Source organism: Bos indicus x Bos taurus, chromosome 3 (assembly GCF_003369695.1).
Source record: "Bos indicus x Bos taurus breed Angus x Brahman F1 hybrid chromosome 3, Bos_hybrid_MaternalHap_v2.0, whole genome shotgun sequence".
Taxonomy (NCBI): Eukaryota; Metazoa; Chordata; class Mammalia; order Artiodactyla; family Bovidae; genus Bos; species Bos indicus x Bos taurus.
The window spans coordinates 86,488,719-86,513,903 of NC_040078.1; the positions used below are offsets into that span (position 1 = coordinate 86,488,719).

General features: G+C 43.1%; 1 protein-coding gene across 9 annotated transcripts in view; it reads right to left on the reverse strand.

The window, feature by feature from the left end:
• The window catches only part of FGGY (FGGY carbohydrate kinase domain containing), a 504,128-nt gene that overhangs the window by 147,814 nt on the left and 331,129 nt on the right, over positions 1-25,185 (reverse strand). For all 9 annotated transcript variants that reach the window (XM_027537095.1, XM_027537097.1, XM_027537099.1 and 6 more), the window contains one exon: positions 9,335-9,442. In XM_027537095.1, coding sequence (XP_027392896.1) covers positions 9,335-9,442 — 108 coding nt within the window. The remainder of the gene's footprint in view (positions 1-9,334; positions 9,443-25,185) is intronic.

Genomic DNA, 25,185 nt, shown 5'->3' on the forward strand with positions numbered 1-25,185 from the left:
GAAATACATCTGACTGTTATGGACTAAATGGTATCCTTTAAAAATTCAGATGTTGAAGTCCAACCCCCAATAAGACTGCATTTGGAGATGGAGACATTATGGAGGTAATTAAAGTTAAATGAGGTCATAAGGGTGGGGCCCTAATCTGATAGGATTGTTGTCCTTATAAGAAGAGGAAGGGACACCAGAGCTCCCTCTCTATGTCATACACCTAGCAAAGGCCATGTGAGGGACATAGTGAAAATATAGCCCTGTGCAGGCCAGTAAGAGAGTTCTCGCCAGAAACCAAACTTGCCAGCATAAATAGCACCTTGATACAGAACTGTAAGAAAGTAAATGTCTACTGGTTAAGCCACCTAGTCTGTGGCATTTTGTTATGGCATTCCAAGCAGACCGGGTTAAAGCAAACAGTACAGCAACTACTGTTCTGTTGCGTGTACAGCTTTGTAGATACCACACAAAATACAACATAAAGAGTTGGGGGAACTAGTAAATGCAACTACAGAGTTGAATGCTTTTTGAATTTTACACAAAGTTATACAGTATACAGTCTAAGTAGACTGAAAAGTTTAGAATGTTTACTATAATTCCTAAAAAAAGGCATTTAAAAAGAATGGAAAAATGCCTACAAACCAGTAGAAAAATGAAATTTTCAAAACTGGAAAATATTCAATCTAATAGACAAAAATGTGAGATGGAGAAAGCAAAAAAACAAAAGTGACCACAGAAAACCAAGAGTAAAATGGAAGACTAAATCTGAGTATATTCATCGTTACATTAAATGTTGATAGCTTAAACACTCCAAGAAAAATCAGAGGTTATAAAACAAAACAGGAAGGCAAGACCTAATTACATGCTGTGTACAAAAGATGCACCTTACATGGTCCAGGACACAGACAACGGTGGTTTGGCCAGTGGTGCTGGGAGTGAAGGTAAAGAGAAACAGCTAGATTGGTGATGTACATTCTGGAGTTAGAAACAAGGTTTTCTGATGAATTGGACGTGGGCAGAGAGGGAAAAGAGGGAGGTAAGTACGAATCCTAAATTTCTGGCTTTAATAAGTATATAAATGATGGTGTACTTTACCAAGACGAAGACAAACAATGGAGGATCACAGTGAGTTTACCAGTTACTACAGTCAGAAAACGGAGTAATCCTTGACTCCTTCTGCCCTCTACCTCCTTGATATTTAATCCACTGTCTCCATCCATAGAAAAATTATCCTTCAAAACCCCTCTCCTTTGTCTTTTCTGCACACTTCACATTCAATCCAGCAGGAAATACTTTTGCTTCTACCTTCAAAACATATCCCCAATCTGGGCGCTTTTCACTAAGCCCACGGCCATCATTCTCACCTCTCATTTGGCCTACTCCAAGAGCTTCTTTCTGGTCTTCCTGCTTCTACTTCCCCTACTCCCATCCACAGTTTCTTCCCAACATAGCAGACGGCAGCCAGAATGATACTTAAAGACCGAAGTCATAGCATATCTCTCCTCTGTTCATCATTGTTCAGTGACTTCCCATTTTACAGAGTAAAAGCCAAAATCCTTACAGTGGCCAAAATACAACCTCCATTAGCTCTCTGACTGTATTCCCTACAACTCTCATTCCGGTTCCCTCTGCCCCATTCCTGTGGCCTCCTTGCTATTCCTACATTATTCCAGGTAAGCGACCCCCTCAGGATCTTTGCACTGGTTTTCCTTTGGCCTGATATGTTCTTCTCCCAGGTTTCCAAATGGCTAAGTGAAAGTGAAAGTCACTCAGTTGCGTCCGACTCACTCTTTGCAACCCCATGGACTATACAGTCCATGGAATTCTCTAGGCCAGAATACTGGAGTGAGTAGCCTTTCCCTTCTCCAGGGTATCTTCCCAACCCAGGGATTGAACCCACCAAATGGCTAACTCCCTTCCAAACCATATTTGTTAGATGTCACTTCAATGAGGCCTATCCTGACCACCCTATTTAAAACTGCAAAGTCAACTCACAAGTTGACTTCCTCTATTAGTTTTACAACTTATATCATAAAATAAAACTTACTTATCATTTTATTGTGTATTATCTGTCTCCTGTTGTTAGAATGTAAGCTTGACAAGAGGACAGATTTTCAGAGGAGGGGCAGAAGGGGTTGTTTTACTTATTGCCTTTTTCTCACTCAGAACAGTGCCTTGAAAACAGTAGGCACTCAATAAATACTGACTGTATAAATAAACATCACTCAAGTTTAGACTTTACAGATAACTGGAGAGCTAACAAGAGAGACAGGGTCATCTCTATGCTTTAGAAAGATTGTTTTAGCTGCAATCTTTAGAGAGGGTGATGTGACTAAATGTGTCCCCCTACCCCTGCCCCCCAATTCATACTTTTAATCTTAACCACCAATGTCATGGTGTTGGGAGGTGAGGCCTCTGGGAGGTGGTTAGGTCATGAGGGTAGAGGCCTGATGAATGGGATTAGTGTCCTTATAAAGATCTGAAGAAACCAGAGTTCTCCTTTTCTACCAGGTGAAGATGCAAGGAAAAGACAGCCTTCTGAAAACCAGAAGAGGGCCCTCACCAGACCCCAACCATGCTGCTACCTTGACCTTGGGCTTCCAGTGTCCAGAACTATGAGAAATAAATTTCTGTTGTTTATAAGCCACTTGGTCCGTCGAACTTTCTTTTAATAGCAGCCCAAACTAATACACCAGGGTTAAAGGGGGAAAGATTAGAATTGAGAAGGTAATTAGGAAGCTGAGCAGGATCTAGGGGGATGTACAAAAGAAAAAAAAAAAAAAAAGTGGAGGCCTGGGCAGGAGGAAGAAACAGAGAAGCATCTGTTTATGCAGAGCTGGTCTTTGTATCCATGAAGTCGGTCCAGTTAGCTAATGTGAGATGCTTGGCATGAAACACACCTATACACCTAGATCCTGCCAACACTGATTCACACACTTTTCTCTTTCATGACCTCACAAAGTCTACTAACTATGTGTTTTAATACACTTGAAAAGAAAAGTCACACTAGCTGATAAAATAATTGCTTCTCAAGGAAGTGCACAAGAGAACTGTAAGAAAAAATTCAGAAAGGCAGCTCTACAAAAGTCAGGTCCATTTCTGGAAAGATCTGGGGCTTCCAGTAGCTGACTTGGGTTTGAATCAAGGCTCTCACCACCTATAGCTGTTAGATCTTGATCAAGTTACCTCACTGTTCTGAGCCTATTTAGTCACTAGTAACACTTATAAAACTGACCACACAAACATGCTGTGAAGATGAGATAAAATCCTGAATCTTCACGAGGGCCTGAATGTGCTTAGCATAGAACAGATTCTTCCAGTCGACTGTAGGGGTAGTGCAATTTACTTTTATGTGCTACAATAAATTATAATTACCAGTTCTGTATCCAACTTTCCCATTAGATGATAAGCTACTGGAGGACAGGAATCATGTGACCATGTCCTTGCCTGGCCCAGAGTAATCCCTCAGGAAATCTCTCTGTAACAGGAAGGAAACTGACTAAATGAAGTCACAGGTAGTGACATCACTATCTCTGTAAGCTGGATCTCTGTACGCTTATCTCTGTAAGCTGTGTACAGTCTAAGCTCTTCATCTTGTTGTTGTTCAGTCCCTAGGTCCCGTCTGACTCTTTGTGACCCCATGGAGTGCAGTGTACCAGGCTCCTCGGTCCTCCACTATCTCTTGCAGCTTATTCAAATTCATGTCCATTGAGTCAATGATGCTACTTAACCACCTCATCCTCCACTGCTCCTTCTCCTTTTGCCTTCACTATTTCCCAGCATCAGGGTCTTTTCCCATTGTGTCAGCTCTTCATATCAGGTAGCCAAAGTATTGGAGCTTCAGCTTCAGTATAAATACTTCTGCTAGGTAGTTAGAATAGGAAAAGGGAGTCCAGAATGGCAGTGGCTAAAAGACAAGGAAGGCAGAAGCCCATGAAAATAGAACAAAGGAAGGTCTGAGGACTGGAGTGAGGACCTCAGGTAGAACAAACAGCAGTCCTGGCTCGTCCAATTTACAAAGGGCAGGCCTAGGTGGAGAAGAAAAAACATATAAAAAGAGGAGCCAAAGGACCGGGGTCTCTCTCTTCTCTTCATGTCTTTTGGGTCATCATGCCCTCATGCCTTGAGGATGTATTCTCCTTTATTTTCTAAATAAAACTGAATTGTAACACAGAGCTGTAACACTGATCCATCTGACAGCTGTAACACTGGTCTGTCTGAGGGCTGTAATGCTGGTCCATCGCTTCAAATTTTTGTTGGGAGGAGACAGAACTGAGGAAATCACGCACTCCCCTAACACTTCCAATGAATATTCATGGTTGATTTCCTTTAGGATTGACTGATTTGATCTCCATGCTGTCCAAGGGACTCTCAAGAATCTTCTCCAGCACCATAATTTGAAAGCATCAGTTCTTTGGCACTGAGGCTTCTTTATGACTCAACTCTCACTTCTGTACATGACTACTGGAAAACCATAGCTTTGACTATATGAACCTTTGTTGGCAAAGTGATGTCTCTGCTTTTTAATATGCTATCTAGGTTTGCTCTAGCTTTCCTTCCAAGGAGCAAGGTTCTTTTAATCTCATGGTTGCAGTCACCATCCACAGTGATTTCAGAACCCAAGAAAACCAAATCTGTCACTGCTTCCACTTTTTCCCCTTCTATTTGCCATGAAGTGATAGGACCAGATGCCAAGATTTTAGCTTTTTTCATGCTGAATTACAAGTCAGCCTTTTCACTCTCCTCTTTCACCCTCACCAAAAAGCTCTTGATGATGTTCCGCTTCACTTTCTGCCATTAGAGTGGTATCATCTGCATATCTGAGGCTGTTGATATTTCTCTGGGTGATCTTGATTCCAGCTTGTGATTCATCCAGCCCAACGTTTTGCATGATGTACTCTGTATACACTCAGTTATGGAGGACTGGCTGAGCCCCTGAGGCTAGCCCCAGGCTGAAGGGCATTGGTGATAAAGGAGGAAGCAGATAGGCACTCATGATGCACAAATCCTAAACTCCAAGAGCAAGCAGCAGGTCACATAACCCTGTGGCTCAAGTTTATAAAGTTAAATTCTGACTCCAAGCAATTCAATGTTAATTTCCACCAAGCCCTGGTGTCCCAGAAAGCCAGTGCACCACAGGCACAGCTTAGGAATCTGTCCTAGTCTCTTTTACCCAGTGCCTGCCCCAATAAAATGACTTCAAGTAAGATAGAGAAGACAGCTTGGAGAGAAGGATGGCTGAGGTCCAGTTGGAAATAAGCTTCAGCATCTGGACGCAGTGACTGCATGGGTTGGTATTCTGTGGAAAAAATCTGGGCAAAAAACGATGGTTTTTGCACAGCTATTCTGGAAAGAGTATCGACAAGCACGAGACAGTCTTTGATGGGTGTTTGGTGAGCTGAAATAAATCATCCATGGGAACAGGGTATGTGCCTTTCTAAGAGGAAATAAATATCGGCTGCACAAGTTTGAAATGAGTGGAAAACAAGCCCAAATCTCAGGCAGATGAAACTGCAAGGACTCCAGAGCCAGAAAAGATTCTATCCTATTTTTTTTTTCTTCATCCTGAAGTTAACCAGATGGAGACTTTTTTTTTTTTAAGTACCAATCTATTCATATACTTGGAATGAAAGACTTTGCTTTGTGATGGAAGATCTGTATTTAATTGCAAAAATAAGACAAAATATCTTTTTTTCCAAATCTAGAGTTCAGATAAATTTTATTTCTTTTTTTCCCCCTCTCTCCTTTACTTCCCTTTTCTTCTTCTGTCTCTTCTCTTCCACTTTAGATGATATATTTATGACTGCATGCTTGTAATGTATTCTGGACAGTATAATAATAGAGCAGACTCTTATAAACAAAGTATATGAGAGAAGGTGTACATATGAAACACAGAACAAAAGAGATGTAACTTCCTCTTATAGTGTTCTGTACAATGACAATATGCTGAAAAACCAGTGATAAGAATTCACAGAACATGAACCAGAATAAGTAAATAGAAAGGAAAGATAAGTGGCAAAGGAATCATGTAAAAAGGTCATTAACAGTGCGTCAGGAAACTCTCCAGGCTGTGCTTGAGACCCTGAGTTTCAGTTCCTCATCTGTAAAATATGGATAACAACTGTACCTAACCTGTCGGAGTTCCAAGAGGATTAAATAAAATAGTACATGAAAGGCTCTTGTAATAGAGACTAAATAAGTCTTCAAAATAAATATTAGGCATTGTGATTATTATGACTATCACTCAAGGATTAACAAGATTATATATAGAAATCTTTCCCATGGGAAAATGCACTCAATAAGGTACAATTATTGTTGCTATTATTATTAGCATCATCATTGCTATTCTTTTTATATCTCTATTTTCTAGGTGGTTTATGTCTCTTTGCTTGGCCTCTTTGAACTGATGCTTTATTGGATAGTCTGTTTTTTTCTTGATTCAGATTTTGCTCCATTTTGCTAGCTTCTGGACTTCCTTAGATTTTGCTTTTTGTAACACATGGGTCAATCATGCTCCATCCCAAGGTCCAATGAAACTATATACATAGAATTATCTAAAGTAGAACTCTATATGCAGCTTTACTGATGGTGCAAAATCAACTAACTAGATAAAGGCCAACAGTTCCCATGATTCTTTTCAAAAACCATAGTGGACACTTATGAAGATTTTGTTAATGGTCAGAAAAGAGTCACTCTTTAAGCTTTAATTTCAGGCTCAGGAAGTAGGCATAACCAATTCTTGTCCACCAAAATACATCATAATGTTTGGGCAAAGATGGCTTATATCCATAGCAACGGAACAAACTCTAAGCCAAATACTAGGAAAAGCATTTCTTGACTGACACAGATGTTCAACTGGCATACTGAGTCTCTGAAAACCTGTTGACGGACAGCTTCATGGACAATGCATCCTGCAAAAAGAGTTAGTTTAATGAAAATAGTGATAAAAAATAGTGATTTTTTTTGTTTTGTTTTTTGTTATAAAAGACTCTAGGTTGTGTCTGCTATGAATTCTGAGTCTTCCAAGGTAATTATACCATAATGTGGGCTTGTAAAGGTGTTTGTTTCAGTAACGGGTTTTCTTTGTGTCACGGAAAGGAAGTGGATATTTAAGTTGAAAAGTTGTGTAAAAGACATGACACAACGTTTAAATAGGAGATCGTCAAGTTCCAATCCCACTGCACCTTTGGCACAGAGTGATGTCTTCTTCTCAACTTTTCTATTGAGAACAATCGAATGTTATTTAATTTACACTTCCCTACTAGAAAACGAGCTCCTTAAACCTGGGACTATTAGGGGACTAATTCATATATCTTAATAGCCCGGCATAAGAGTGGAGGCACACACCTATGCATCCGTCAACTTTGAGAGAGAACACAAGGCATCTAAGATTAATATACAAACATACTGAGAAATGGAAATTCATGGTCATTTGTATCCACATTCAGCTTGGGATCAGACCACTTTTGATTTGGCTGAACATTCAGAAGAGCTGGAGAGGAGCAGACCATAAACAGATGATTTCAATACAACATAGTAAATGTGAGGTTGGGTAACCGAGGCTGGGTCTCATTTTCTCTTGCTTTTCCACATTTAATCCCTCAAAGGTCTGCTGATCTCTCGACCTCAATTCTCAGTCATTATTGCCACTGTTCTCATTCAAGCTCTCATGGCTTTTTGTCAGTGGGTCAGTCTATTGAAGCTAGTCTCTTTTTGTTGGGCTATGTACACCTAAGCTTTCTTCCTGAGGGCTACTAGCCAGTTTTTATAACAGAGATCTGACAACATCTGTCACTCTTCCAATCTTTTACCTGTTCCTCTTGGTCTTCTTCTGTGGGGTCCCTGACCAGTTCTCCCAATTTTATTGCAAGCCATTTTTCTAAGAACAGTTTATGCCACAACTGAAAGTTTGCAATTATACTCAAATATGCCTTGTTTGGAGAAGGCAATGGCACCTCACTCCAGTACTCTTGCCTGGAAAATCCCATGGATGGAGGAGCCTGGTGGGCTGCAGTCCATGGGGTCGCTAGAGTTGGACATGACTGAGCGACTTCCCTTTCACTTTTCCCTTTCATGCATTGGAGAAGGAAATGGCAACCCACTCCAGTGTTCTTGCCTAGAGAATCCCAGGGACGGGGGAGCCTGGTGGGCTGCCGTCTATGGGGTCGCACAGAGTCGGACACCACTGAAGCTAATTAGCAGCAGCATGCCTTGTTATTTTTTCACTCGGATAACTTTGTGTTTATGCCAGTTCTCCTACCTAGGAAATATCCCTGCCTTTCTTTGTCTGGTTGGTCCCTATTTATCATTAAAGCTCAGCACATAACTGTCTCTATTGCCAAGAATTTCTTAATCTAGCTTTGTTCCAGCTCTGCGTCTTATACCTTAGGTATAGTACACATCTCATTTTTATTGATCTTCTGTCTTCCCTATGAGATGACCCCATGAATTCAACACATTTTCTCTAAGCACCTTTTATGAACCAGGCACTGGGCTGGATACAAAAAGTACAATATGGCCCATACTTTTAAAGAGCTCCTGCATGTAAGTCGCTTCAGTCGTATCTGACTCTTTGCAACTCTATGGACTGTAGCCCACTAGGCTCCTCTGTCCATGGGGTTTTCCAGGCAATGATCCTGGAGTGGGTTGCCATGCCCCTTCTCCAGGGGATCTTCCTGACCCAGGGATTGCATGGGGCTGGATACAAAGAGAAGTATGATATGGTCCATACCTTTAAAGAGCTCCTAGATTTCTGGAAAATACAGATTATCTCAGAATGTGCTAAGAACTGAAGCTATGTCTTAAAGATCAAGTAAAGCTAGCAAGTGACAAAGAACTCTCCAAGCAGAGCATATACCAAGACATAGAGGAGTCGAATAACATGAGCCATGGGGAAGCTGTGAGTAGGGCAATCCAGCCGTAGTGACAAGTTCACATGCCAGACTGGAAGGGATAGACCACAAAGGGAATGATGTGCCCAGAAAACTATCTGAACTATGCCCCCAGGGCTATGAGAAACCAGTGAAGGATGCTGGCTAGAAATTAACACAGTCCTTTTCACACAGTAGAACATCACTCTTGTTGCCATGAGAAAAATGGGTTGTTATGTGAAAAGAAAGCTAGGTGAGAAGATCGGTTAGTCATCAATGCCTGGACCAACATTTATTCCTTTGGCAAACACAGGCTGCATATGCTCCACATGTGAGGTTGTACGCTAAGGAAAAGTTAATTCTGCTTTAAGAGTCTGCAAATCTTTCAGATACTGGGTATAAAGAATATGACAAAATGGACTAGTCAAGGGTGGAAAAACATTAAAGACCATAGGAAGAAAGGGTCAACTTACCAGTTTTCCAGTAACGCTCTGACCACCTTCATTCAGCCAGAACCCAGGGACCATGGCTGAGAAATAAGGGCCCCAGACACCTGGTACAAAGATTGGGTTTTTGCTGATCTGGAAAGAAAGGGGAAAAGTATGTGAAAATATTGACCCTCAAGGCTAGAAGCAGTCTTATCTTCCTCCCATGTGAGGTCCCTCTGACCATGGAATTCAGCTTCTTGCTAAATACCTTTGATGGTGGGGAAGTCACTCCTGCCAAAGGATGGGCCTGGCTTCTTCTTTAAGAACCTTTCTGATAAACTCATCCAGGTGTCAAGGTAGCAAAAGGGATCATTTTGGAAAGAAACTGACGTGACAGTCCTTGGCTGGCTCCCTCTCTGTAGTGAACTGATTGCAGTCGTGGTCCCCATTTCCTAGCCCTCTCTGCATCCACCTGCTCTGCAATGTGACTTCGCAGCCCCTGTCATTGAGAGGTGGGGTCCCCATCCCTTGAGTCTGGATCAACTTTGTCACTCGGTCTGGCCAACAGAATCGAGCAGAAGTGACATTAGGTACCAGTTTTCAGGCCAAAACCTCAAGAACTGTGTGCTCCTGTTCTTCCTCTTCTCCCTCTGCCATGAGTACATGCCCCAGTGAGCCTTCTGGACAGATATGCAGAAAGCTGAGTCAGTCCAGTTGTCACACGTGATGATTCAGATACATGAGACAGCCAAAATCGGATCAGCAAATCCTTTTAGTCAACCAGCAGCTGGCAAGCCTGGATCACCAGAACCACTCAGCCAACTGATAAGACTTGTGAACAAAAATACACGTCCTGTTGTGTGTCATGAGGATCTTATGTTTGTTTCCCACCTAAAATATTAAAGGCAAGAGATAACTGATACCTCCCCTTATTTCTACAAACATTTATTAGACACCTAATAGCACACTATCTCTCTTGACTGGGGACACGGAGATGAATGAGAAAGAGCTCTAGTCTGCAAGAAACTCCTCATTTAGGGGGAGCTAGATAAGTAAAGAGTCAAATAGAAAAGAGTGTGGTCCATGGGATGGTAAAGACAAAGCATGGAATGCTGTGGAGGGCACACTGGGTAAGGAATGAAGTGGTCCAGACTGTGGCTCTTAGAGAATGGGACATACACTTAGACTAGTAAGATTTAGCAAGATGAAACAGAACGGGCATTCCAGGTCAAGGGGATAGCTTGAACAAAGCCATGTAGGTGAGACAGATGCTCTTGGTATTCAAGATATGGCAATGTCTTTTTGTAGCAGACCATGGAAGTCCATTAGGTGTTAGGAAAGTACATCAAGGGATGAGACAGGACAGGCAGGGATGGACCACGTGATTCCTGATCTGGAAAGGCATGAGCTTCTCATCCACCCAGTGGGGGTGAATGCTGAAGTGATGTTATGGTTGTGGGAGGGTGTATGAGAAGGTAAGGATGAAAAGGGAGTTAGGTGCATTGGGTCTACTCCTGAGTGTCCTGAAGCTGGGCAGAGAATGTATGCATTCATTTATTCTACAAATATTTATTCAGCTCTTACTATGCCAGGCCCTAGGGATACAAAGTGAACTGAATATATCTATAATTTCTGCCCTCATGGAGTTTATAGTACAGAACTTCAGCATATGGATAAATCTTCTAACTATTCTGGTTCTCTTTTCATTAAATGAGTGAAATCAGTCAAATCAGTAGGAGTTCCAATCCCCAGAAAGGAAGGGGGTGAGGGAAGGCAGGAGACTATACAATATTATCAACTTTAAATTTTGTCAAATAAAGATAGTTTATAAAAAGGGTAAATTTAACACCTAACGTAATCTCAGGGGTAAAGAGCTTTTCTGGTTTTTCTTCCCTGCAAGGAAGGACCATTTTATATTCACTCATTTCTTGATGGGTTCAGCAGATGTTTCCTGAGTTCCTGTTGTGATCCAGGCACTGAAAGTAAATGTACAGAAAAGAGTGCAGCCTCCACCTTCATGGAACCGCTCTCTTAAGAGGAAAGTAGACTAGGGGGGCTGATGATTCAGGTTTGGCCAGGATTCTCTCAGTTTTAGCACTAAAATCCCTATGTCCTAGAAAATTCTCAGTACTAGGCAAAAGGGACAGCTGGTCACCCTAAGATGGGTATCACTCAAATGTATAAATACAAACTGTGATAAGTGAATGAAGGAATATCAAATGGTTTTATAAGGGCTCATTAAGTGAGGTACCTAATGCAACCTAGGGGTCAGACTTTTCTAAAGAAGTGATATTTGAATTAAGGTGAAAACATACACAGAAATTATTTAGGTGTGAGCATATATACATCTGTATTTTGTACATATATATGTGTTTGTATATGTACATGATATAGAGAGTGTTCCAGACAGAAGCAGCACATGCTAAACGGTATTCATTTTTATCACATTGTCTTTGCCAGTGAAAATTTTATCACATGCCAGCTCTAGAAACTACTGCCCTACTCTGCAATGCCTGAGCCACTGTGGGGTGAATAAGACAGCCCATGCCCATAAGCACGTAAGCCCCGGGGTCTAGATGGGTGGGTGGACACCCACCAAAGTCAAGCCATCTCTTTTCATGCCCTGCACCCCTTCTCGTCCAGAATTCTTCCAGCACCATTCGGCAGATTAGTTTCAGAGAGGTGGCATGTTGTCCACAGTCACAAAGTTTGTAAATGGCTGAGGTGGGAGTTGAGCTCAAGTAGATACTAGCCTCAAACTCTAGGATATGCTTTTTAAAAACAAACAAAATTTGTATAAATTGCTTAGGAGGATTTTGCATCACTCCCGCCACCCCCCCCCCAACTGTCCCTGCACCTCAAACCCCATGATTTAAAGATGTTTCTGTATCAGTTTTTGCCAAACTCCACTGGCAGACTGGACTCTGCTGCTCAGAAATGGCAGTAAAGGCTCTGTCTGACTGTCCAGAATGCTCTGCGTTGATTCCTGCTTGTGTTCACTCATTTGGAAGGGCACACGCTTCTCACTGGACATCCTGACTACAGCAAGGAAACAGATACAGAAATATGCTCCCCAGAGCACCTCCAATTACTCCCAAACTCTGGGAGAAAACAAGTAAGAGTTTGTTTAGACTGAGTGCACATTCGTGTATTTATGTGTACTTTAATCCTCTGCAGTAAACCTAAATACTTCAGAAAAATTTTGTGAAAGCCCTTTCCCTGCTGATGGCTATCTTGGCCTGAAGGCTGCCCTGGGACTCAACGAGAAGGAGCACATTTTACTCCACTAGTAACGGGTGTCATACAGGACACTGACTTTCCAGCAATAATGTGCTATTGGCAACAGCAACCACTACAATTGACTGGGTACTTATTAAAGACCCTATTCTAAGCACACTGCAGGAATTAAATCACTTGATCCCCACAATAACCCTAAGGGGAAGATTCTGTCATTACTCCTATTGTTCAGATATGTAAACTGAGGCAGAGACTCTTAAACAGCATACATGCTCATGCTCGGTTGCTCGGTCATGTCCGACTCTTTGCAATCCTGTGGACTGTGGCCCACCAGGCTCCTCTGTCCATGGGATTTTTCTAGGCAAGAACACTGGAGAGGGTTGCCATTTTCTCCTTCAGAGGATCTTCCTGACCCAGGGATTGAACCCACATCTCCTGTGTCCCCTGCACTGGCAGGTAGATTACCATTGAGCCACCTGGGAAGCCCATGAAACAGCATACATAATATACACAAGGTTATAAAAACACAAAGCAGTCAGGCTCTACAGGTTCTGTGTTTGTTCCTGTTCTGTATTTCTTCCTGATTTTAGGCTACCATTGCTTCTTTGAGTCCTTCATTTACCTTTAAAGGGCAGAAAGCAAGGGTCATTAGAGCCCAAAGAGACTCACTTAGACTGAACCAACCTCCTGGCCTTGATGACACGTAGGTTAGGGAATCTTCAGGTGCAAAAGTTTTGATAAGTTTCCCCCTATAGACTTGTGAAGGGAGAGGAGGAAGAAAGGACTGAGTCAAAGGCCTGTCTTCACTCTATCATGACTACCATGTTCTTAGCCAGGTGACCTTATGAAAGGGAATCTTTCTAAGCCTCAGTTTCCTCAGTTCCAAAATGGGAACAATGATATAAATGTGGTAGGACTTTCATGAAAATAAAATAAGCTGTCACCTATAAACAGCTTATTATGTGTTAAATATCATGTAAACATTAGTTCTTGAAATGAGGAAGGTATGACGGGATAGTCAGGTGACTGGGATGAATGGCCATAGCCGAAAGTAACTGCTACCATTAAGTACACATCCTGGTAACTCAGTTGGTAAAGAATCTGCCTGCAGTGCAGGAGACCTGGGTTTGATCTGTGGGTCAGGAAATCCCCTGGAAAAGGAAATGGCAACCCACTCCAGTATTCTTGCCTAGAAAATCCTACAGACAGAGGACCTTGGCAGGCTATAGTCCATGGGGTCACAAAAGTAGGACATGGCTTAGCAACTAAACCACCACCACCACCACCATGAAGGAAGCCTCTAGATGCATTCTTGGTTTAATTTAGTCAACGTTCTTAATAATGAAGTAGAAGATGACATGGGCTTCCCAGGTGGCCTAGAGTTCAAGAATTTGCCTACCAATGCAGGAGATGCAGTGGGTGCTGGTTTGATCCCTGGGTCAGGAAGATCCCGTGGAGAAGGAAATGGCAACTTGCTGCGGTATTCTTGCCTGGAGAATTCCATGGACAGAGGAGCCCAGAAGACTACAGTCCATGGAGTCACAAACAACTGGACATGAGTTTGAGTGACTCAGCAGAGCACACAGAAGCTGATATAGAAGCAAAGTTTATCATATTTTCAGGGGTTATAAACTTGGGAGGATTATTTATCATGCTGCTGCTAAGTCACTTCAGTCGTGTCTAACTCTGTGCAACCCCATAGATGGCAGCCCACCAGGCTCCCCTGTCCCTGGGATTCTCCAAGCAAGAACACTGGAGTGGGTTGCCATTTCCTTCTCCAGTGCATGAAAGTGAAAAGTGAAAGTGAAGTCGCTCAGTCCTGTCCGACCCTCAGTGACCCCATGGACTGCAGCCTTCCAGACTACTCCATCCATGGGATTTTCCAGGCAAGAGTACTGGAGTGGGGTGCCAATGAGCCATGTCCAAATCATGATTCAAACTTACTTTAAGAACTAGAACATTAAGCAAAATACAACAAGAAAATAGTTCAGTTCAGTTGCTCAGTCGTGTCCGACTCTTTGCGACCCCATGAATCACAGCACGCCAGGCCTCCCTGTTCATTAGAACTCCTGGAGTTCACTCAAACTCATGTCCATCGAGTCAGTGATGCCATCCAGCCATCTCATCCTCTGTCGTCCCTTTCTCCTCCTGCCCCCAATCCCTCCCAGCATCAGAGTCTTTTCCAATGAGTCAACTCTTCGCAAGAGGTGGCCGAAGTATTGGAGTTTCAGCTTTAGCATCATTCCTTCCAAAGAACACCTTTAGAATGGACTGGTTGGATCTCCTTGCAGTCCAAGGGACTCTCAAGAGTCTTCTTCAACACCACAGTTCAAAAGCATCAATTCTTTGGCACTCAGCTTTCTTCACAGCCCAAATTTCACATCCATACATGACCACTGGAAAAACCATAGCCTTGACTAGATGGACCTTTGTTGGCAAAGTAATGTCTCTGTTTTTGAATATGCTATCTAGGTTGGTCATAACTTTCCTTCCAAGGAGTAAGCATCTTTTAATTTCATTTATTAAATCGTAAAGTCAAAATTTTACACTTAAAAGGTACTGGTAATATTCCCTTCTGGAATATTCCTTTTAATGGGTGATGTTACATGAGCATTCAATTTAGTATGAATTGTATGGAAACCTTTGACATATTGTTTAATTATGTGTGATAGAAATAAAGTTATAAAAACCTACAATAAAACAAAATATTTGGTTGCACACTCTATGACAGGCACTAAGATCAGCGACAAGGTTAATAAAATAATAAGGCATAATAATAATAATAATAGAAAAAGAAGAAGAACAGTGAGGAGAGAGAAGGGAGGAGAGAGGAGAAGAGGAAGAATTAACAATAAGGCACAGCCCTTTTCCATAAGGTGCTCCTGGTCAGACTGGGTAGACAGAGGTGGAAATTAACAAATTACAACAAAACATGCCAAGTGCTACAGTGAGTTGGGTGAGGAGTGTGGTAGGAGCCCAGACTGCCTGGGAGGAGAGCGAGCACTTCACAGAGGTGGCCACGTGGGAGCCAGGTCTTAAGGGATGAATAAGCGCTTCCTTAGGTGGACAGGGAGGGTATCCCAGGTAACAAGCCTCAGAGGCATGAAGCTATGCAAGCATCTCAATTTTCACGAGGGCTTAAATTCTCCACTTTACATAAAAGTTCACAAGGTCTGAAGGATGGGTATATTTTTGCAACAGCATATCCTATTGCTTGTCAAAGATTCCATTTTAAAAATCCAATGACAGAAAAAACCCTCAGTGAAACCACCCTCAAAGTCAGAAAGAAGAAATAATAATACAGAAATAATAATAATAAGTAATGAAATAGCAATTGCTAACAGTTATTGTGGATTTATTACATGCCAGACTCTTCGAGGCACTTTACAGACATTATCACATTTAATACTCATGACAACCCAATGAGATAGATACTATTATTATACTTACTCCACAAATGTGGAAATCTAAGCTGAAGGAGGTCAAATAACTCTAAATACAAAAGGAGTAATTGCAAGGTCCAGGAAGGATCTAAGCTATGATCTACCAACTTATTTTTCTCTCCAGATTATATTTTCCTTACCCATAAAATAGCCTGGACTAGAGATGTTTAATATCTCTTTTGTCTTTGAGATTCTCTGATTCCTGAAAGTTGAGTCATTCTCCCTTAGCTGGCCAATCGGAACTCTCCAGAACACTATTAATATTTCAACACAGACTCTGCCCTCACATGGCCTGGGGCTCATGGGGTTGTCTGGGGTTGCTTCTTGGGGCATCTCTAAGTACCCAACTTTGCTCTAACAACTCTCTGACCTATGGCCAACATTATTGGGGGCTTCTCCAGATTGCCAACTTCATGGATTATATTCAATGGCTATTATCTATAATATCTTACATTAGCTGGGTAAATATTCAGCAACTACTTACTGGATACACACTGACTTCAAACTACTGTTTTAAATATAAAAAGAAAGATGGGTGTTGAGAGCCATGTAAATGACATAATCCCTGTTTACAATCTAGTAGGCACTGGAGAACAGGATGAGCTGGGTAGTCACTCAGGCATCAAGTGACTTCTGAATGTACATTTGCATTCAGACTTAAAATAATCCTACTAATACATGGAGTCAAACACACAGAGTCCGTTTTACAGGTGAAGACACAAGAATGGGGACTGTAATCGAACTACCCAGGATCACAAGGATCAGAAATGGTGGAGTTGGGATTAGAAGTCTCTCTCCATGTGCTCCTGCCTCTTTTCATGTCTGTATCTGAGCTGTCTCCAGGAGTGGATGCCACTGGCTGACTTTTCATCTAGGGCTACAGTCAGCTGAGTTTCCCTGTGGTGATAAAACCCAGGCGCCTGCTCACACCTTTCTGGGGGCAGTGACTGGGTTCAGGGCAGGGAGCTGCTCCAGCAACGTCCGCTCTGCCTTCCCCCATCCCATCATCCCAAGCTTGGCCTAAGCCTCTGGCAGGGGCAGGAGGCAGGCTGCAGGCGCCAGTGGTCCTGGGAGGGAACAGGAGGTTTTGTTTTGAGTGCCTCCAGCCAGGTTGGGAATGTAAGAGGGTAGCCGCAGGCATGTGTGGGACTGGGTATTTCCGTGGTGGCTCATCTCTCCCTCCAAATGGACTGTGCTATCGTCTTACTAGAAAAAACCATTTATACACATTCCAGCCAGCTCCCAGCTCACTACACAGTACAAAAAAAGAGCACAGAGAATTCTGTTTATGAATGGGGGCTCTTAGCATTCACCTCTATTTTTGCACTTCTCAGGCTGAATTGCAATGAGCCTCTCCTATAAAATGGTGAGGAACCATGTGTTATCTTAAAGGTAGTAAATAAACATGGTTTGGTAATATGAGCATAGACCTTGGAGTCAGGAAAAGTGTTGTTAGATGCTCAGTTGCGTCTGACTCTTTGTGACCCCATGAACCGTAGCCTGCCAGGCTCCTCTGTCCACCAAATTCTCCAGACAAGCATACTGGAGTGGGTTGTCATTTCCTACAGGATATCTTTCTGACCCAGGGATTGAACCCAGGTCTCCTGCGTTGCTGGTAGATTCTTTACCAAAAGCTGGCGAACCCAGGTCTCCTTCGTTGCTGGTAGATTCTTTACCAAAAGCTGGCTGTCAGTTATGGTTGGGTTGCATCCTAGCCGTGAACCTTTGAATCTCTTTGAGTCCCTTTCCTCAATTATAAATGGGGATAACTCCAGATCCTATCCCTCATCAGCTCCATTTCTCTGGTGGGCTCTTCTTCCTCTTTCCTCCTGGATTGGTCTCACTTACCACATCTCTCAGGGTCAGCTCACTCTCATGTAGTTATGACAATTTTTATGCTGCTGAGTTTCAAATTTTTATTCCAAATGCAGACCTCACTCCTGAGTTCCATATAGGACATTTGACCCGAATGTCTAATCAACATGTCCAATATAGAGAGACCTTGTCATTCTTCCTCCCAGGGCTCCTCCTGTCTTGGGGTCCCTGTCTTACTACATGGTACCCTATTTACTTAACCAGCAGAATATCATTCTGGACTTCTCCATCTCATTGCTCCACGTTAGGTCGCATGTACGGTCAACTCTATTTTCAAACAGAAACCTTTATGTTTCTCCCCATGGCCATTATATTAGTCAGTCCTTTACCTTCTCTTGCTTGGGTTCTTGCAACAGCAATTAAACTGGTTTATTTTCCTCAAATACTGTCCTCCTCCCTGCAATCTGCAAGCCCCATCAGAGACTAACTTCCATACCTGCAGCCCAGTGGTCTTTCTAATACACAAATATAATTCTATCACTTCCTTTACTTACATCCTTTAGACATTGACCAGACAGTCCCACCTCTCTGACCTGATCTACGTATGATTTGGCCAAATAGACCTTTGGTTCAAGTGGTCATTTCCTCCACTCTTTGCCCTATCATTTTTTATTTTTTACTGCAATAAGCTTATCACAGCATAGAAATTCCATAAGTGAGCCATTTTCTTTCTCATCTCTGAATCTTCATCAATTCTCCTCTCTCTTTCTAAAAGGCAGCCCCAGGAATTCCCAGGTAGTCCAGTGTTTGAGACTGTGCTTCCAGTGCAGAGGGTGCTGGTTCAATCCCTGGTTGGGGAACTAAGATCCCACATGCTGTGGGGCACGGCCAAAAAAAAAAGAAAGAAAACCTCACTGCTTATTTGAAACACACATTAAAAAAGAAACAAAACAAAAAGAAAGAAAGGAAAGAGGGCAGCCCCTCTCACCACCCCCCAACTCTAAAATGTCCTTTTGTAATTCTCCATTCCATATTACTTTTGCCTGCTCTGGGAAACCTCTGAACTCCGACTTCCTCCTAGTTCCCAGGTGGGTGTGCCTCCTTGCATCTTCCCTTAGCTCTCGGTACTTTCATGATGTAGGCAATTCTAACATTACATGTGTAAATATGTATACTGAGGTCTATAAATACAACTTATATCTACAGAGTATGCTTTGTAAATGAAATCATCACACATATGCAAGAAATGGCTAAAATTACTATTAATAGTTTTAATAAATTTACTAATAATTAATATTAATTATCTCACATGCATTAAGAACAACCATAGAATAAAACACATATCCAATCACTGTAAGTGATCTGTGGCTAATAAAGCTCGGGTCTGCCAAGTTTTCCTCTTCTCTATTTGGAGGTTTTGGAAAGGTTCAGAGTCCTCCAATAAAGTCTGCCTTTCCTAGAAACTCAATCCCTTTATTTCAGCTGGAGCAAAATAAGAACACATAAACTCCATTCACAGATATCTTCTGGGGCTTAGCAGTCTAAGTGGGCAGGCGGGGAGGGTACTGGGCAGGTGTGTCACCCAAACAAATGGTCCCCAGTCTGGGGATGGAGGGAAGCTGCCAGATATTGCCTGGAATGTCCTGAATTATTTGCAAAGGATTCTGGACCCTTTAAACCTCCTTCTTCATCATCTTGAAACTGGTATGTGATCATAACAGCAGTGTCATTCATCTGTTTCTTATCCACTCACATTGAACACACCCAAAGTTGACTGCAAGAGAGACTGAATAGCCAAGACTTTGAGATCCTCCTGAAGTTCCAAAGTTGACTGCAAGAGAGATTGAATAGCCAAGAAGACTTTGGGGGCCCTCCTGAAGTTCCCCCAGCTTCCTTTCCCCTTCAGACCAGAAGCCACACTCAACCTTCTCTGTACAAATGCCTGATGCGCTCCAGGGAGCTCAGACTGGCTTCAGCTTTGGAAGCTTTGAGAGCTGTGTGACCCCAAAGATGTAAAATCATATCTGGCCTCTTTTTCACAGCCCAAACAGTCTGTGGTGGGTAAACCACAGTTTCTTCTGTAATGGGGGAGGGGCCACAGTGGAGTGAGGGAGGGAGCTAAAGAGGAGGAGGGGTGCTCTGTGTGCGCAGTATTTATCCATCAGACAGATTCTTAGCTCTGTTGCTCTGATGTTACAAAGTGAATTGGACCCTCAAAATCAGAACTGTATTTTCTATTTTTGTCCCACCCTTCATGAATGAGCACAGTGCTATTAAGCGGTTCTCAAATACGGTTCAACCAATGCTCTTTTGATTCCAAATTAGCTTCTATATAAAGCAGCTCCCCCTTACAGAATTTCAGTTCAGTTCAGTTCAGTCACTCAGTTGTGTCCGATTCCTTGTGACCCCATGAATCGCAGCATGCCAGGCCTCCCTGTCCATCACCAACTCCAGGAGTTCACTCAAACTCACGTCCATCAAGTCGGTGATGCCATCCAGCCATCTCATCCTCTGTCGTCCCCTTCTCCTCTTGCCCCCAATCCCTCCCAGCATCAGAGTCTTTTCCAATGAGTCAACTCTTCGCATGAGGTGGCCAAAGTAAAGAATTTAGGTGCCCTTTAAAAAGGTGCCCAGAACAGAGCAGCAGAAATATATGATATCTCTTATATGCAGAATCTAAAAAGAAATGATATAAATGAAACTACTTACAAAATGGACAGAGACTCACAGACTTAGAGAATGAACTTATGGTTGCCGGGGAAAGGATAGGGAGAAGGGATAATTAGGGAGTTGGGGATGGACATGTACACACTGCTATATTTAAAATGGATAACCAGTTAGGTCCTCCTGTATAGCTCAAGGAACTCTGCCCAATCTTATGTGGCAATCTGGATGGGAGGGGAGTTTGGGGGAGAATGGATACATGTATATGTATGGCTGAGTCCCTTGGCTACCCACCTGAAACTATCGCAACATTGTTAATTGGCTATGCTGCTGCTGCTGCTAAGTTGCTTTGGTCGTGTCGGACTCTGTGAGACCCCATAGACAGCAGCCCACCAGGCTTCCCGTCCCTGGGATTCTCTAGGCAAGAACACTGGAGTGGGTTGCCATTTCCTTCTCCAATGCATGAGAGTAAAAAGTGAAAGTGAAGTCGCTCAGTTGTGTCCGACTCTAGCGACCCCATAGACTGCAGCCTACCAGGCTCCTCTGTCCATGGGATTTTCTAGGCAAAAGTACTGGAGTGGGGTGCCATTGCCTTCTCTATACTCTAGTATAAAATAAAAAGTTTAAAGGAAAAAAAAAAGTTAGAGCAAGGGGTGAAAAATGATAGCAGTGAGTAGTTTCATAACTGAGGCTGAGCAAATCAGCAGGTCCAGAGGGGGATGACACAGCCTTTTCCCTTGTGACAGACCCTTGGCACCTATGACACAGCGCCTCCATCAGACGTGCTCTGACTCTGCCTGCTAAGTTGTGGACATTTCTCTCCCAGCCCTGCTCCTGATCTCTTTCTGCATGTCCCTTATTAAGACCGTGGTCTGGCCTCAGCTATCTCATAAATCTGACCATGGACTCTGCTTTTCTGGTTTAATATTCAATGTTCTGTCTTAACTTGCTGTGTGACCTAGCCCCTTGGGGGTAGTCATCTGAAAAATGGAGTGCAGAGGACCTCTTTTTACAGATTTGTAAAGATTAAATGTGCCACAGTCTATTATAGGCATTGGTGCCGTGCCTGGTACATTCAGTGACCCAGGGAAATGAAGCCTGTATTAATATCATCACCTCCATACCAGCCAAAGTGTACTTCTTATTTATGGATTGGCATACACGTGGGTGTTTAATTTTAAAATGCACGATCTGACATGTTCTTGACTAGAATGCTAAAGTAGGGTACAGAAGTTGCACTGGCTCTAGAGAAGAGAATGCAAGATAAGAATCAAACTCTCACTCGGATGAGTTCAGTTCTATTGGCAAGACCTGTCACTGGGATTAAACACAATCGAGGCTTTACCCTGGTAAAAGCATATAATATAAAGGCAAAGAGAGCCTTGGCTGATTTATATTGGAGCCTCTTTTGATAAAAGAATTTCTGTGCATACATATTTGGAAGTGCTCCCCAGACACCCCACTCCTGCTAATCAGGGGATACTCAGGAACTTGAGCCATGTCCATGCAAGTCTAGACCTGAAGAATCCTCCTCTGCAGAATTTTCTCTCCATTTTTGGCCTCACAGAAGATAAAGCCAGAAGAGAAACTAAAAACTATCCATATTTATATGATACTTCCCTCAATGAGTAACTACAAAAGTATTATAAACAGAGACGTTTATTCAAAACTCAGGGTGAAGGGGTTTACCCCTTACATTTTCTCTGTAACAACAGAGACTGAGAACATCAAAACATAGTGATGGCTGTATGCAAGTGAGGAGAAAGAAGATGGGGAGAAATGGTGTGAAACCCAACCTTCTCTGGCTACCAGCATGTCCAGAGCAGACAAGTGATTATGGCCCTCTGTCCTGCCATTTCTGGAGCAGGCATCCAGGGTGCTTCTGAAGAGTCACTGCCATCAAATGCAGTGACGTGCCCTGAAACGTCTCTGTCATCTGATGGGGGCGGGGGCACTTTCACATATATTCCAAGATGCTGGGATGGCCTGTGCTGTATGTGATTCTGATGGGAAAGGGAGCTGAGCTTTAGAGATACTAACTCAAGTTCCCAGCTTCCAAAAGGCAGAATCAGGATTTAGACTCAGATGGGATGTAAGAGTCCCTAACTTTTCTGAGACATTGTTTTAGAGGAAAAAGGTTGTAAGAACACAGGAGACAGAGAGCCCTCTCTTCCATATTTGGTCTGGAGCAAGCCTGGTGCCTTCTGGACCTCGAATGGAATATGTAACTTGCAAATTCAACAGGCATGATGAGATTTTCCTATACTGGGGAGAGAAAGAGAAAAAAGAGAACCCACATATTCCAGAGTATTTTTTTCCTCCTCTCTATGCACGCAGAGTTCTCAGTTGTGTTGACTCTTTGCAGCCCCACAGGACTGTAGCCCGTCAGGCTCCTCTGTCCTTGGGATTCTCAAGGCAAGGATGCTAGAGTGGGTTGCCATTTCCTCCTCCAGGGGATCTTCCCCACCCAGGGATTGAACCTGCATGTCCAGTGTCTCCTGCATTGCAGGCGGGCTCTTTACTACTGAGCCACCAGGGAAGCCTCCGATCTATACTCAATAGAAATTCTTTAAGAATATTAAGGGAGTTTCATGTTTAGATAAAAATAACTTACTTAATAAATTACTTTCCTATTTAAATGAGATCTTATAAAAGAGAAATGGCTTGTACCACAGAGGCAAGGGGACTAAAGAAGAAAGGATGCTGAATGCTCAGAGGGGAAGTTGATTGAGGGGGTGTGCCCTCTGCCTGTACTCTTATAGAAGACCACGCTAATATAGGCAATATGTAAACACTGCAGAACAATCAGAAACAAATGAAAGGAGGGCTGCAGAGTAACAAAGTTCAGCTGTGGGCGATGGCCGGGAGGCAGCTTTTGTTATGCACAGATCATCGGCATGTGAGGAAAGGCCTGATTTCAACTAGGCTATAGGCTAGTTAGTGTATGAGAATGGATCAGGGCCCATCTGGATTTCCTTAGGAAAAAAGCATGGGGGAGTGGGTAGAAAAAGAGAAAAAAGCAGGTATCTGCAAAATATAAAATAAATGACCTGATGTAGGTCAGGGTTACAGTTCTGGAAGAGTGGTTTAAATAAAGTTTCTGTGTTATAGATCAGTCATGTATTTAGCCTGTGCTAAGTCGTGTCTGACTCTTTGTGACCCCATGGACTGTAGTCCTCCAGGCTCCTCTGTCCATGGGATTTTCCAAGCAAAGAATATTGGCTGCTGCTGCTGCTAAGTCGCTTCAGTCGTGCCCGACTCTGTGGAGTGGGTTGCTATTTCCTTCTTCAGGGGATCTTCCTTACCCAGGGATAGAACCTGTGTCTCCTGGATTGGCAGGTGGAATCTTTACCACTGAGCTACCTGGAAAGCATTATTTAGCTCACAATGAAACAAATGACAATTACTGGGTTTGCCAAGGAGTTTGTTCTGGTTTTTCCATTACATCTTATGGAAAAATGAAATTATTGGCCAACTCAATACAATGGTTTATATATTTATATATTTAAAGGCACTGCAAATAAACACAGGGGAGAAGGGAAGGGAAGACAGCTAACATTTGCCAAACAGTTACTATGTCTGATGGTTTTTACATATTTATAGGTTTTCTTCGATTTACAGAGGGCCTCCCTGGTGTCTCAGACAGTAAAAGCATCTGCCTACAATGCGGGAGACCAGGGTTTGATCCCTGGGTAGGTAAGGTCCCCTGGAGAAGGAAATGGCAACCCACTCCAGTTCTCTTGCCTGGAAAAGCCCACGGATTGAGGAACCTGGTAGGTTACAGTCCATGGGGTTGCAAAGCGTACAACACGACTGGACAACTTCACTTTGTTTTACAGATGAAGAAACCGTAGCTCACAAAATTCAAAGCCCTGTTCATGGCCACACAGGCACCAAGGGACAGAAAGGGGGTTGGTCTGGGTCTGTCTGACTCCAAAAGCCATGCTCTTCCTATAGCTGCTTCTTGGCTCTCTGGGAATCAGAAAAGTCAAATGGATGTAAGAGGGTGAGTGGAAGCAGCCCCTCCCATTCCGGGTGTGAGCCTGGGCTGTGGGTTTACAGAGAGGGGCCCTTGGTGCTTGCAAGGATAAGGGCACTGCCTAAGGGTTCCCTTAATGAGCGAACCAAGCCTAGGTTCTGGAGCTCAGTGTGCTTCCCTAGGGTCCTGCTTCCCTGTCTCCACTCATCGTGCAGCAATCAGAGATAAGATTAAATGAAACTGGCCACCAGGGCCAGCCTGGCTTCCAGGATGTGTGAATTCCGGTAGAACGCTCTGTGTGTTGATACCCTGTGTGTGTGGTGTGGGCTTATTCGCCATTGGCCTAGCAATCTGAGAATCTGGCTCTCACCTGAGGGACAGATGTCAGGGTAAGGAGTCAGAGCTATTTTTCCACTTCACTGGCAGGCTGTCGGAGGGTGGTGACTGAGCACACAGCCATGGTGGGAAGAGACACTCCTCAACCCTCCACAATGGCCTCTGGGGGATACAGAGAGGGGAGCGCTGGTTAATGGGGTCTGGGGCTGGTGAGACTCCTTCCTCAAGGCCAAATAGTGCCATAAAGGAGAGGATTTCGGTTGAGCCAGATAGGGAGTTAAAACTTGTGTGGTGAGTTATTAAAGTGAAAAGTGTTAGTAGCTCAGTCGTGTCTGACTCTGTGACCCCCTGGCTCTGTGATGACCAGGCTCCTCTGTCCATGGAATTTTCTAGGCAAGAATACTGGAATAGGTAGCCATTCC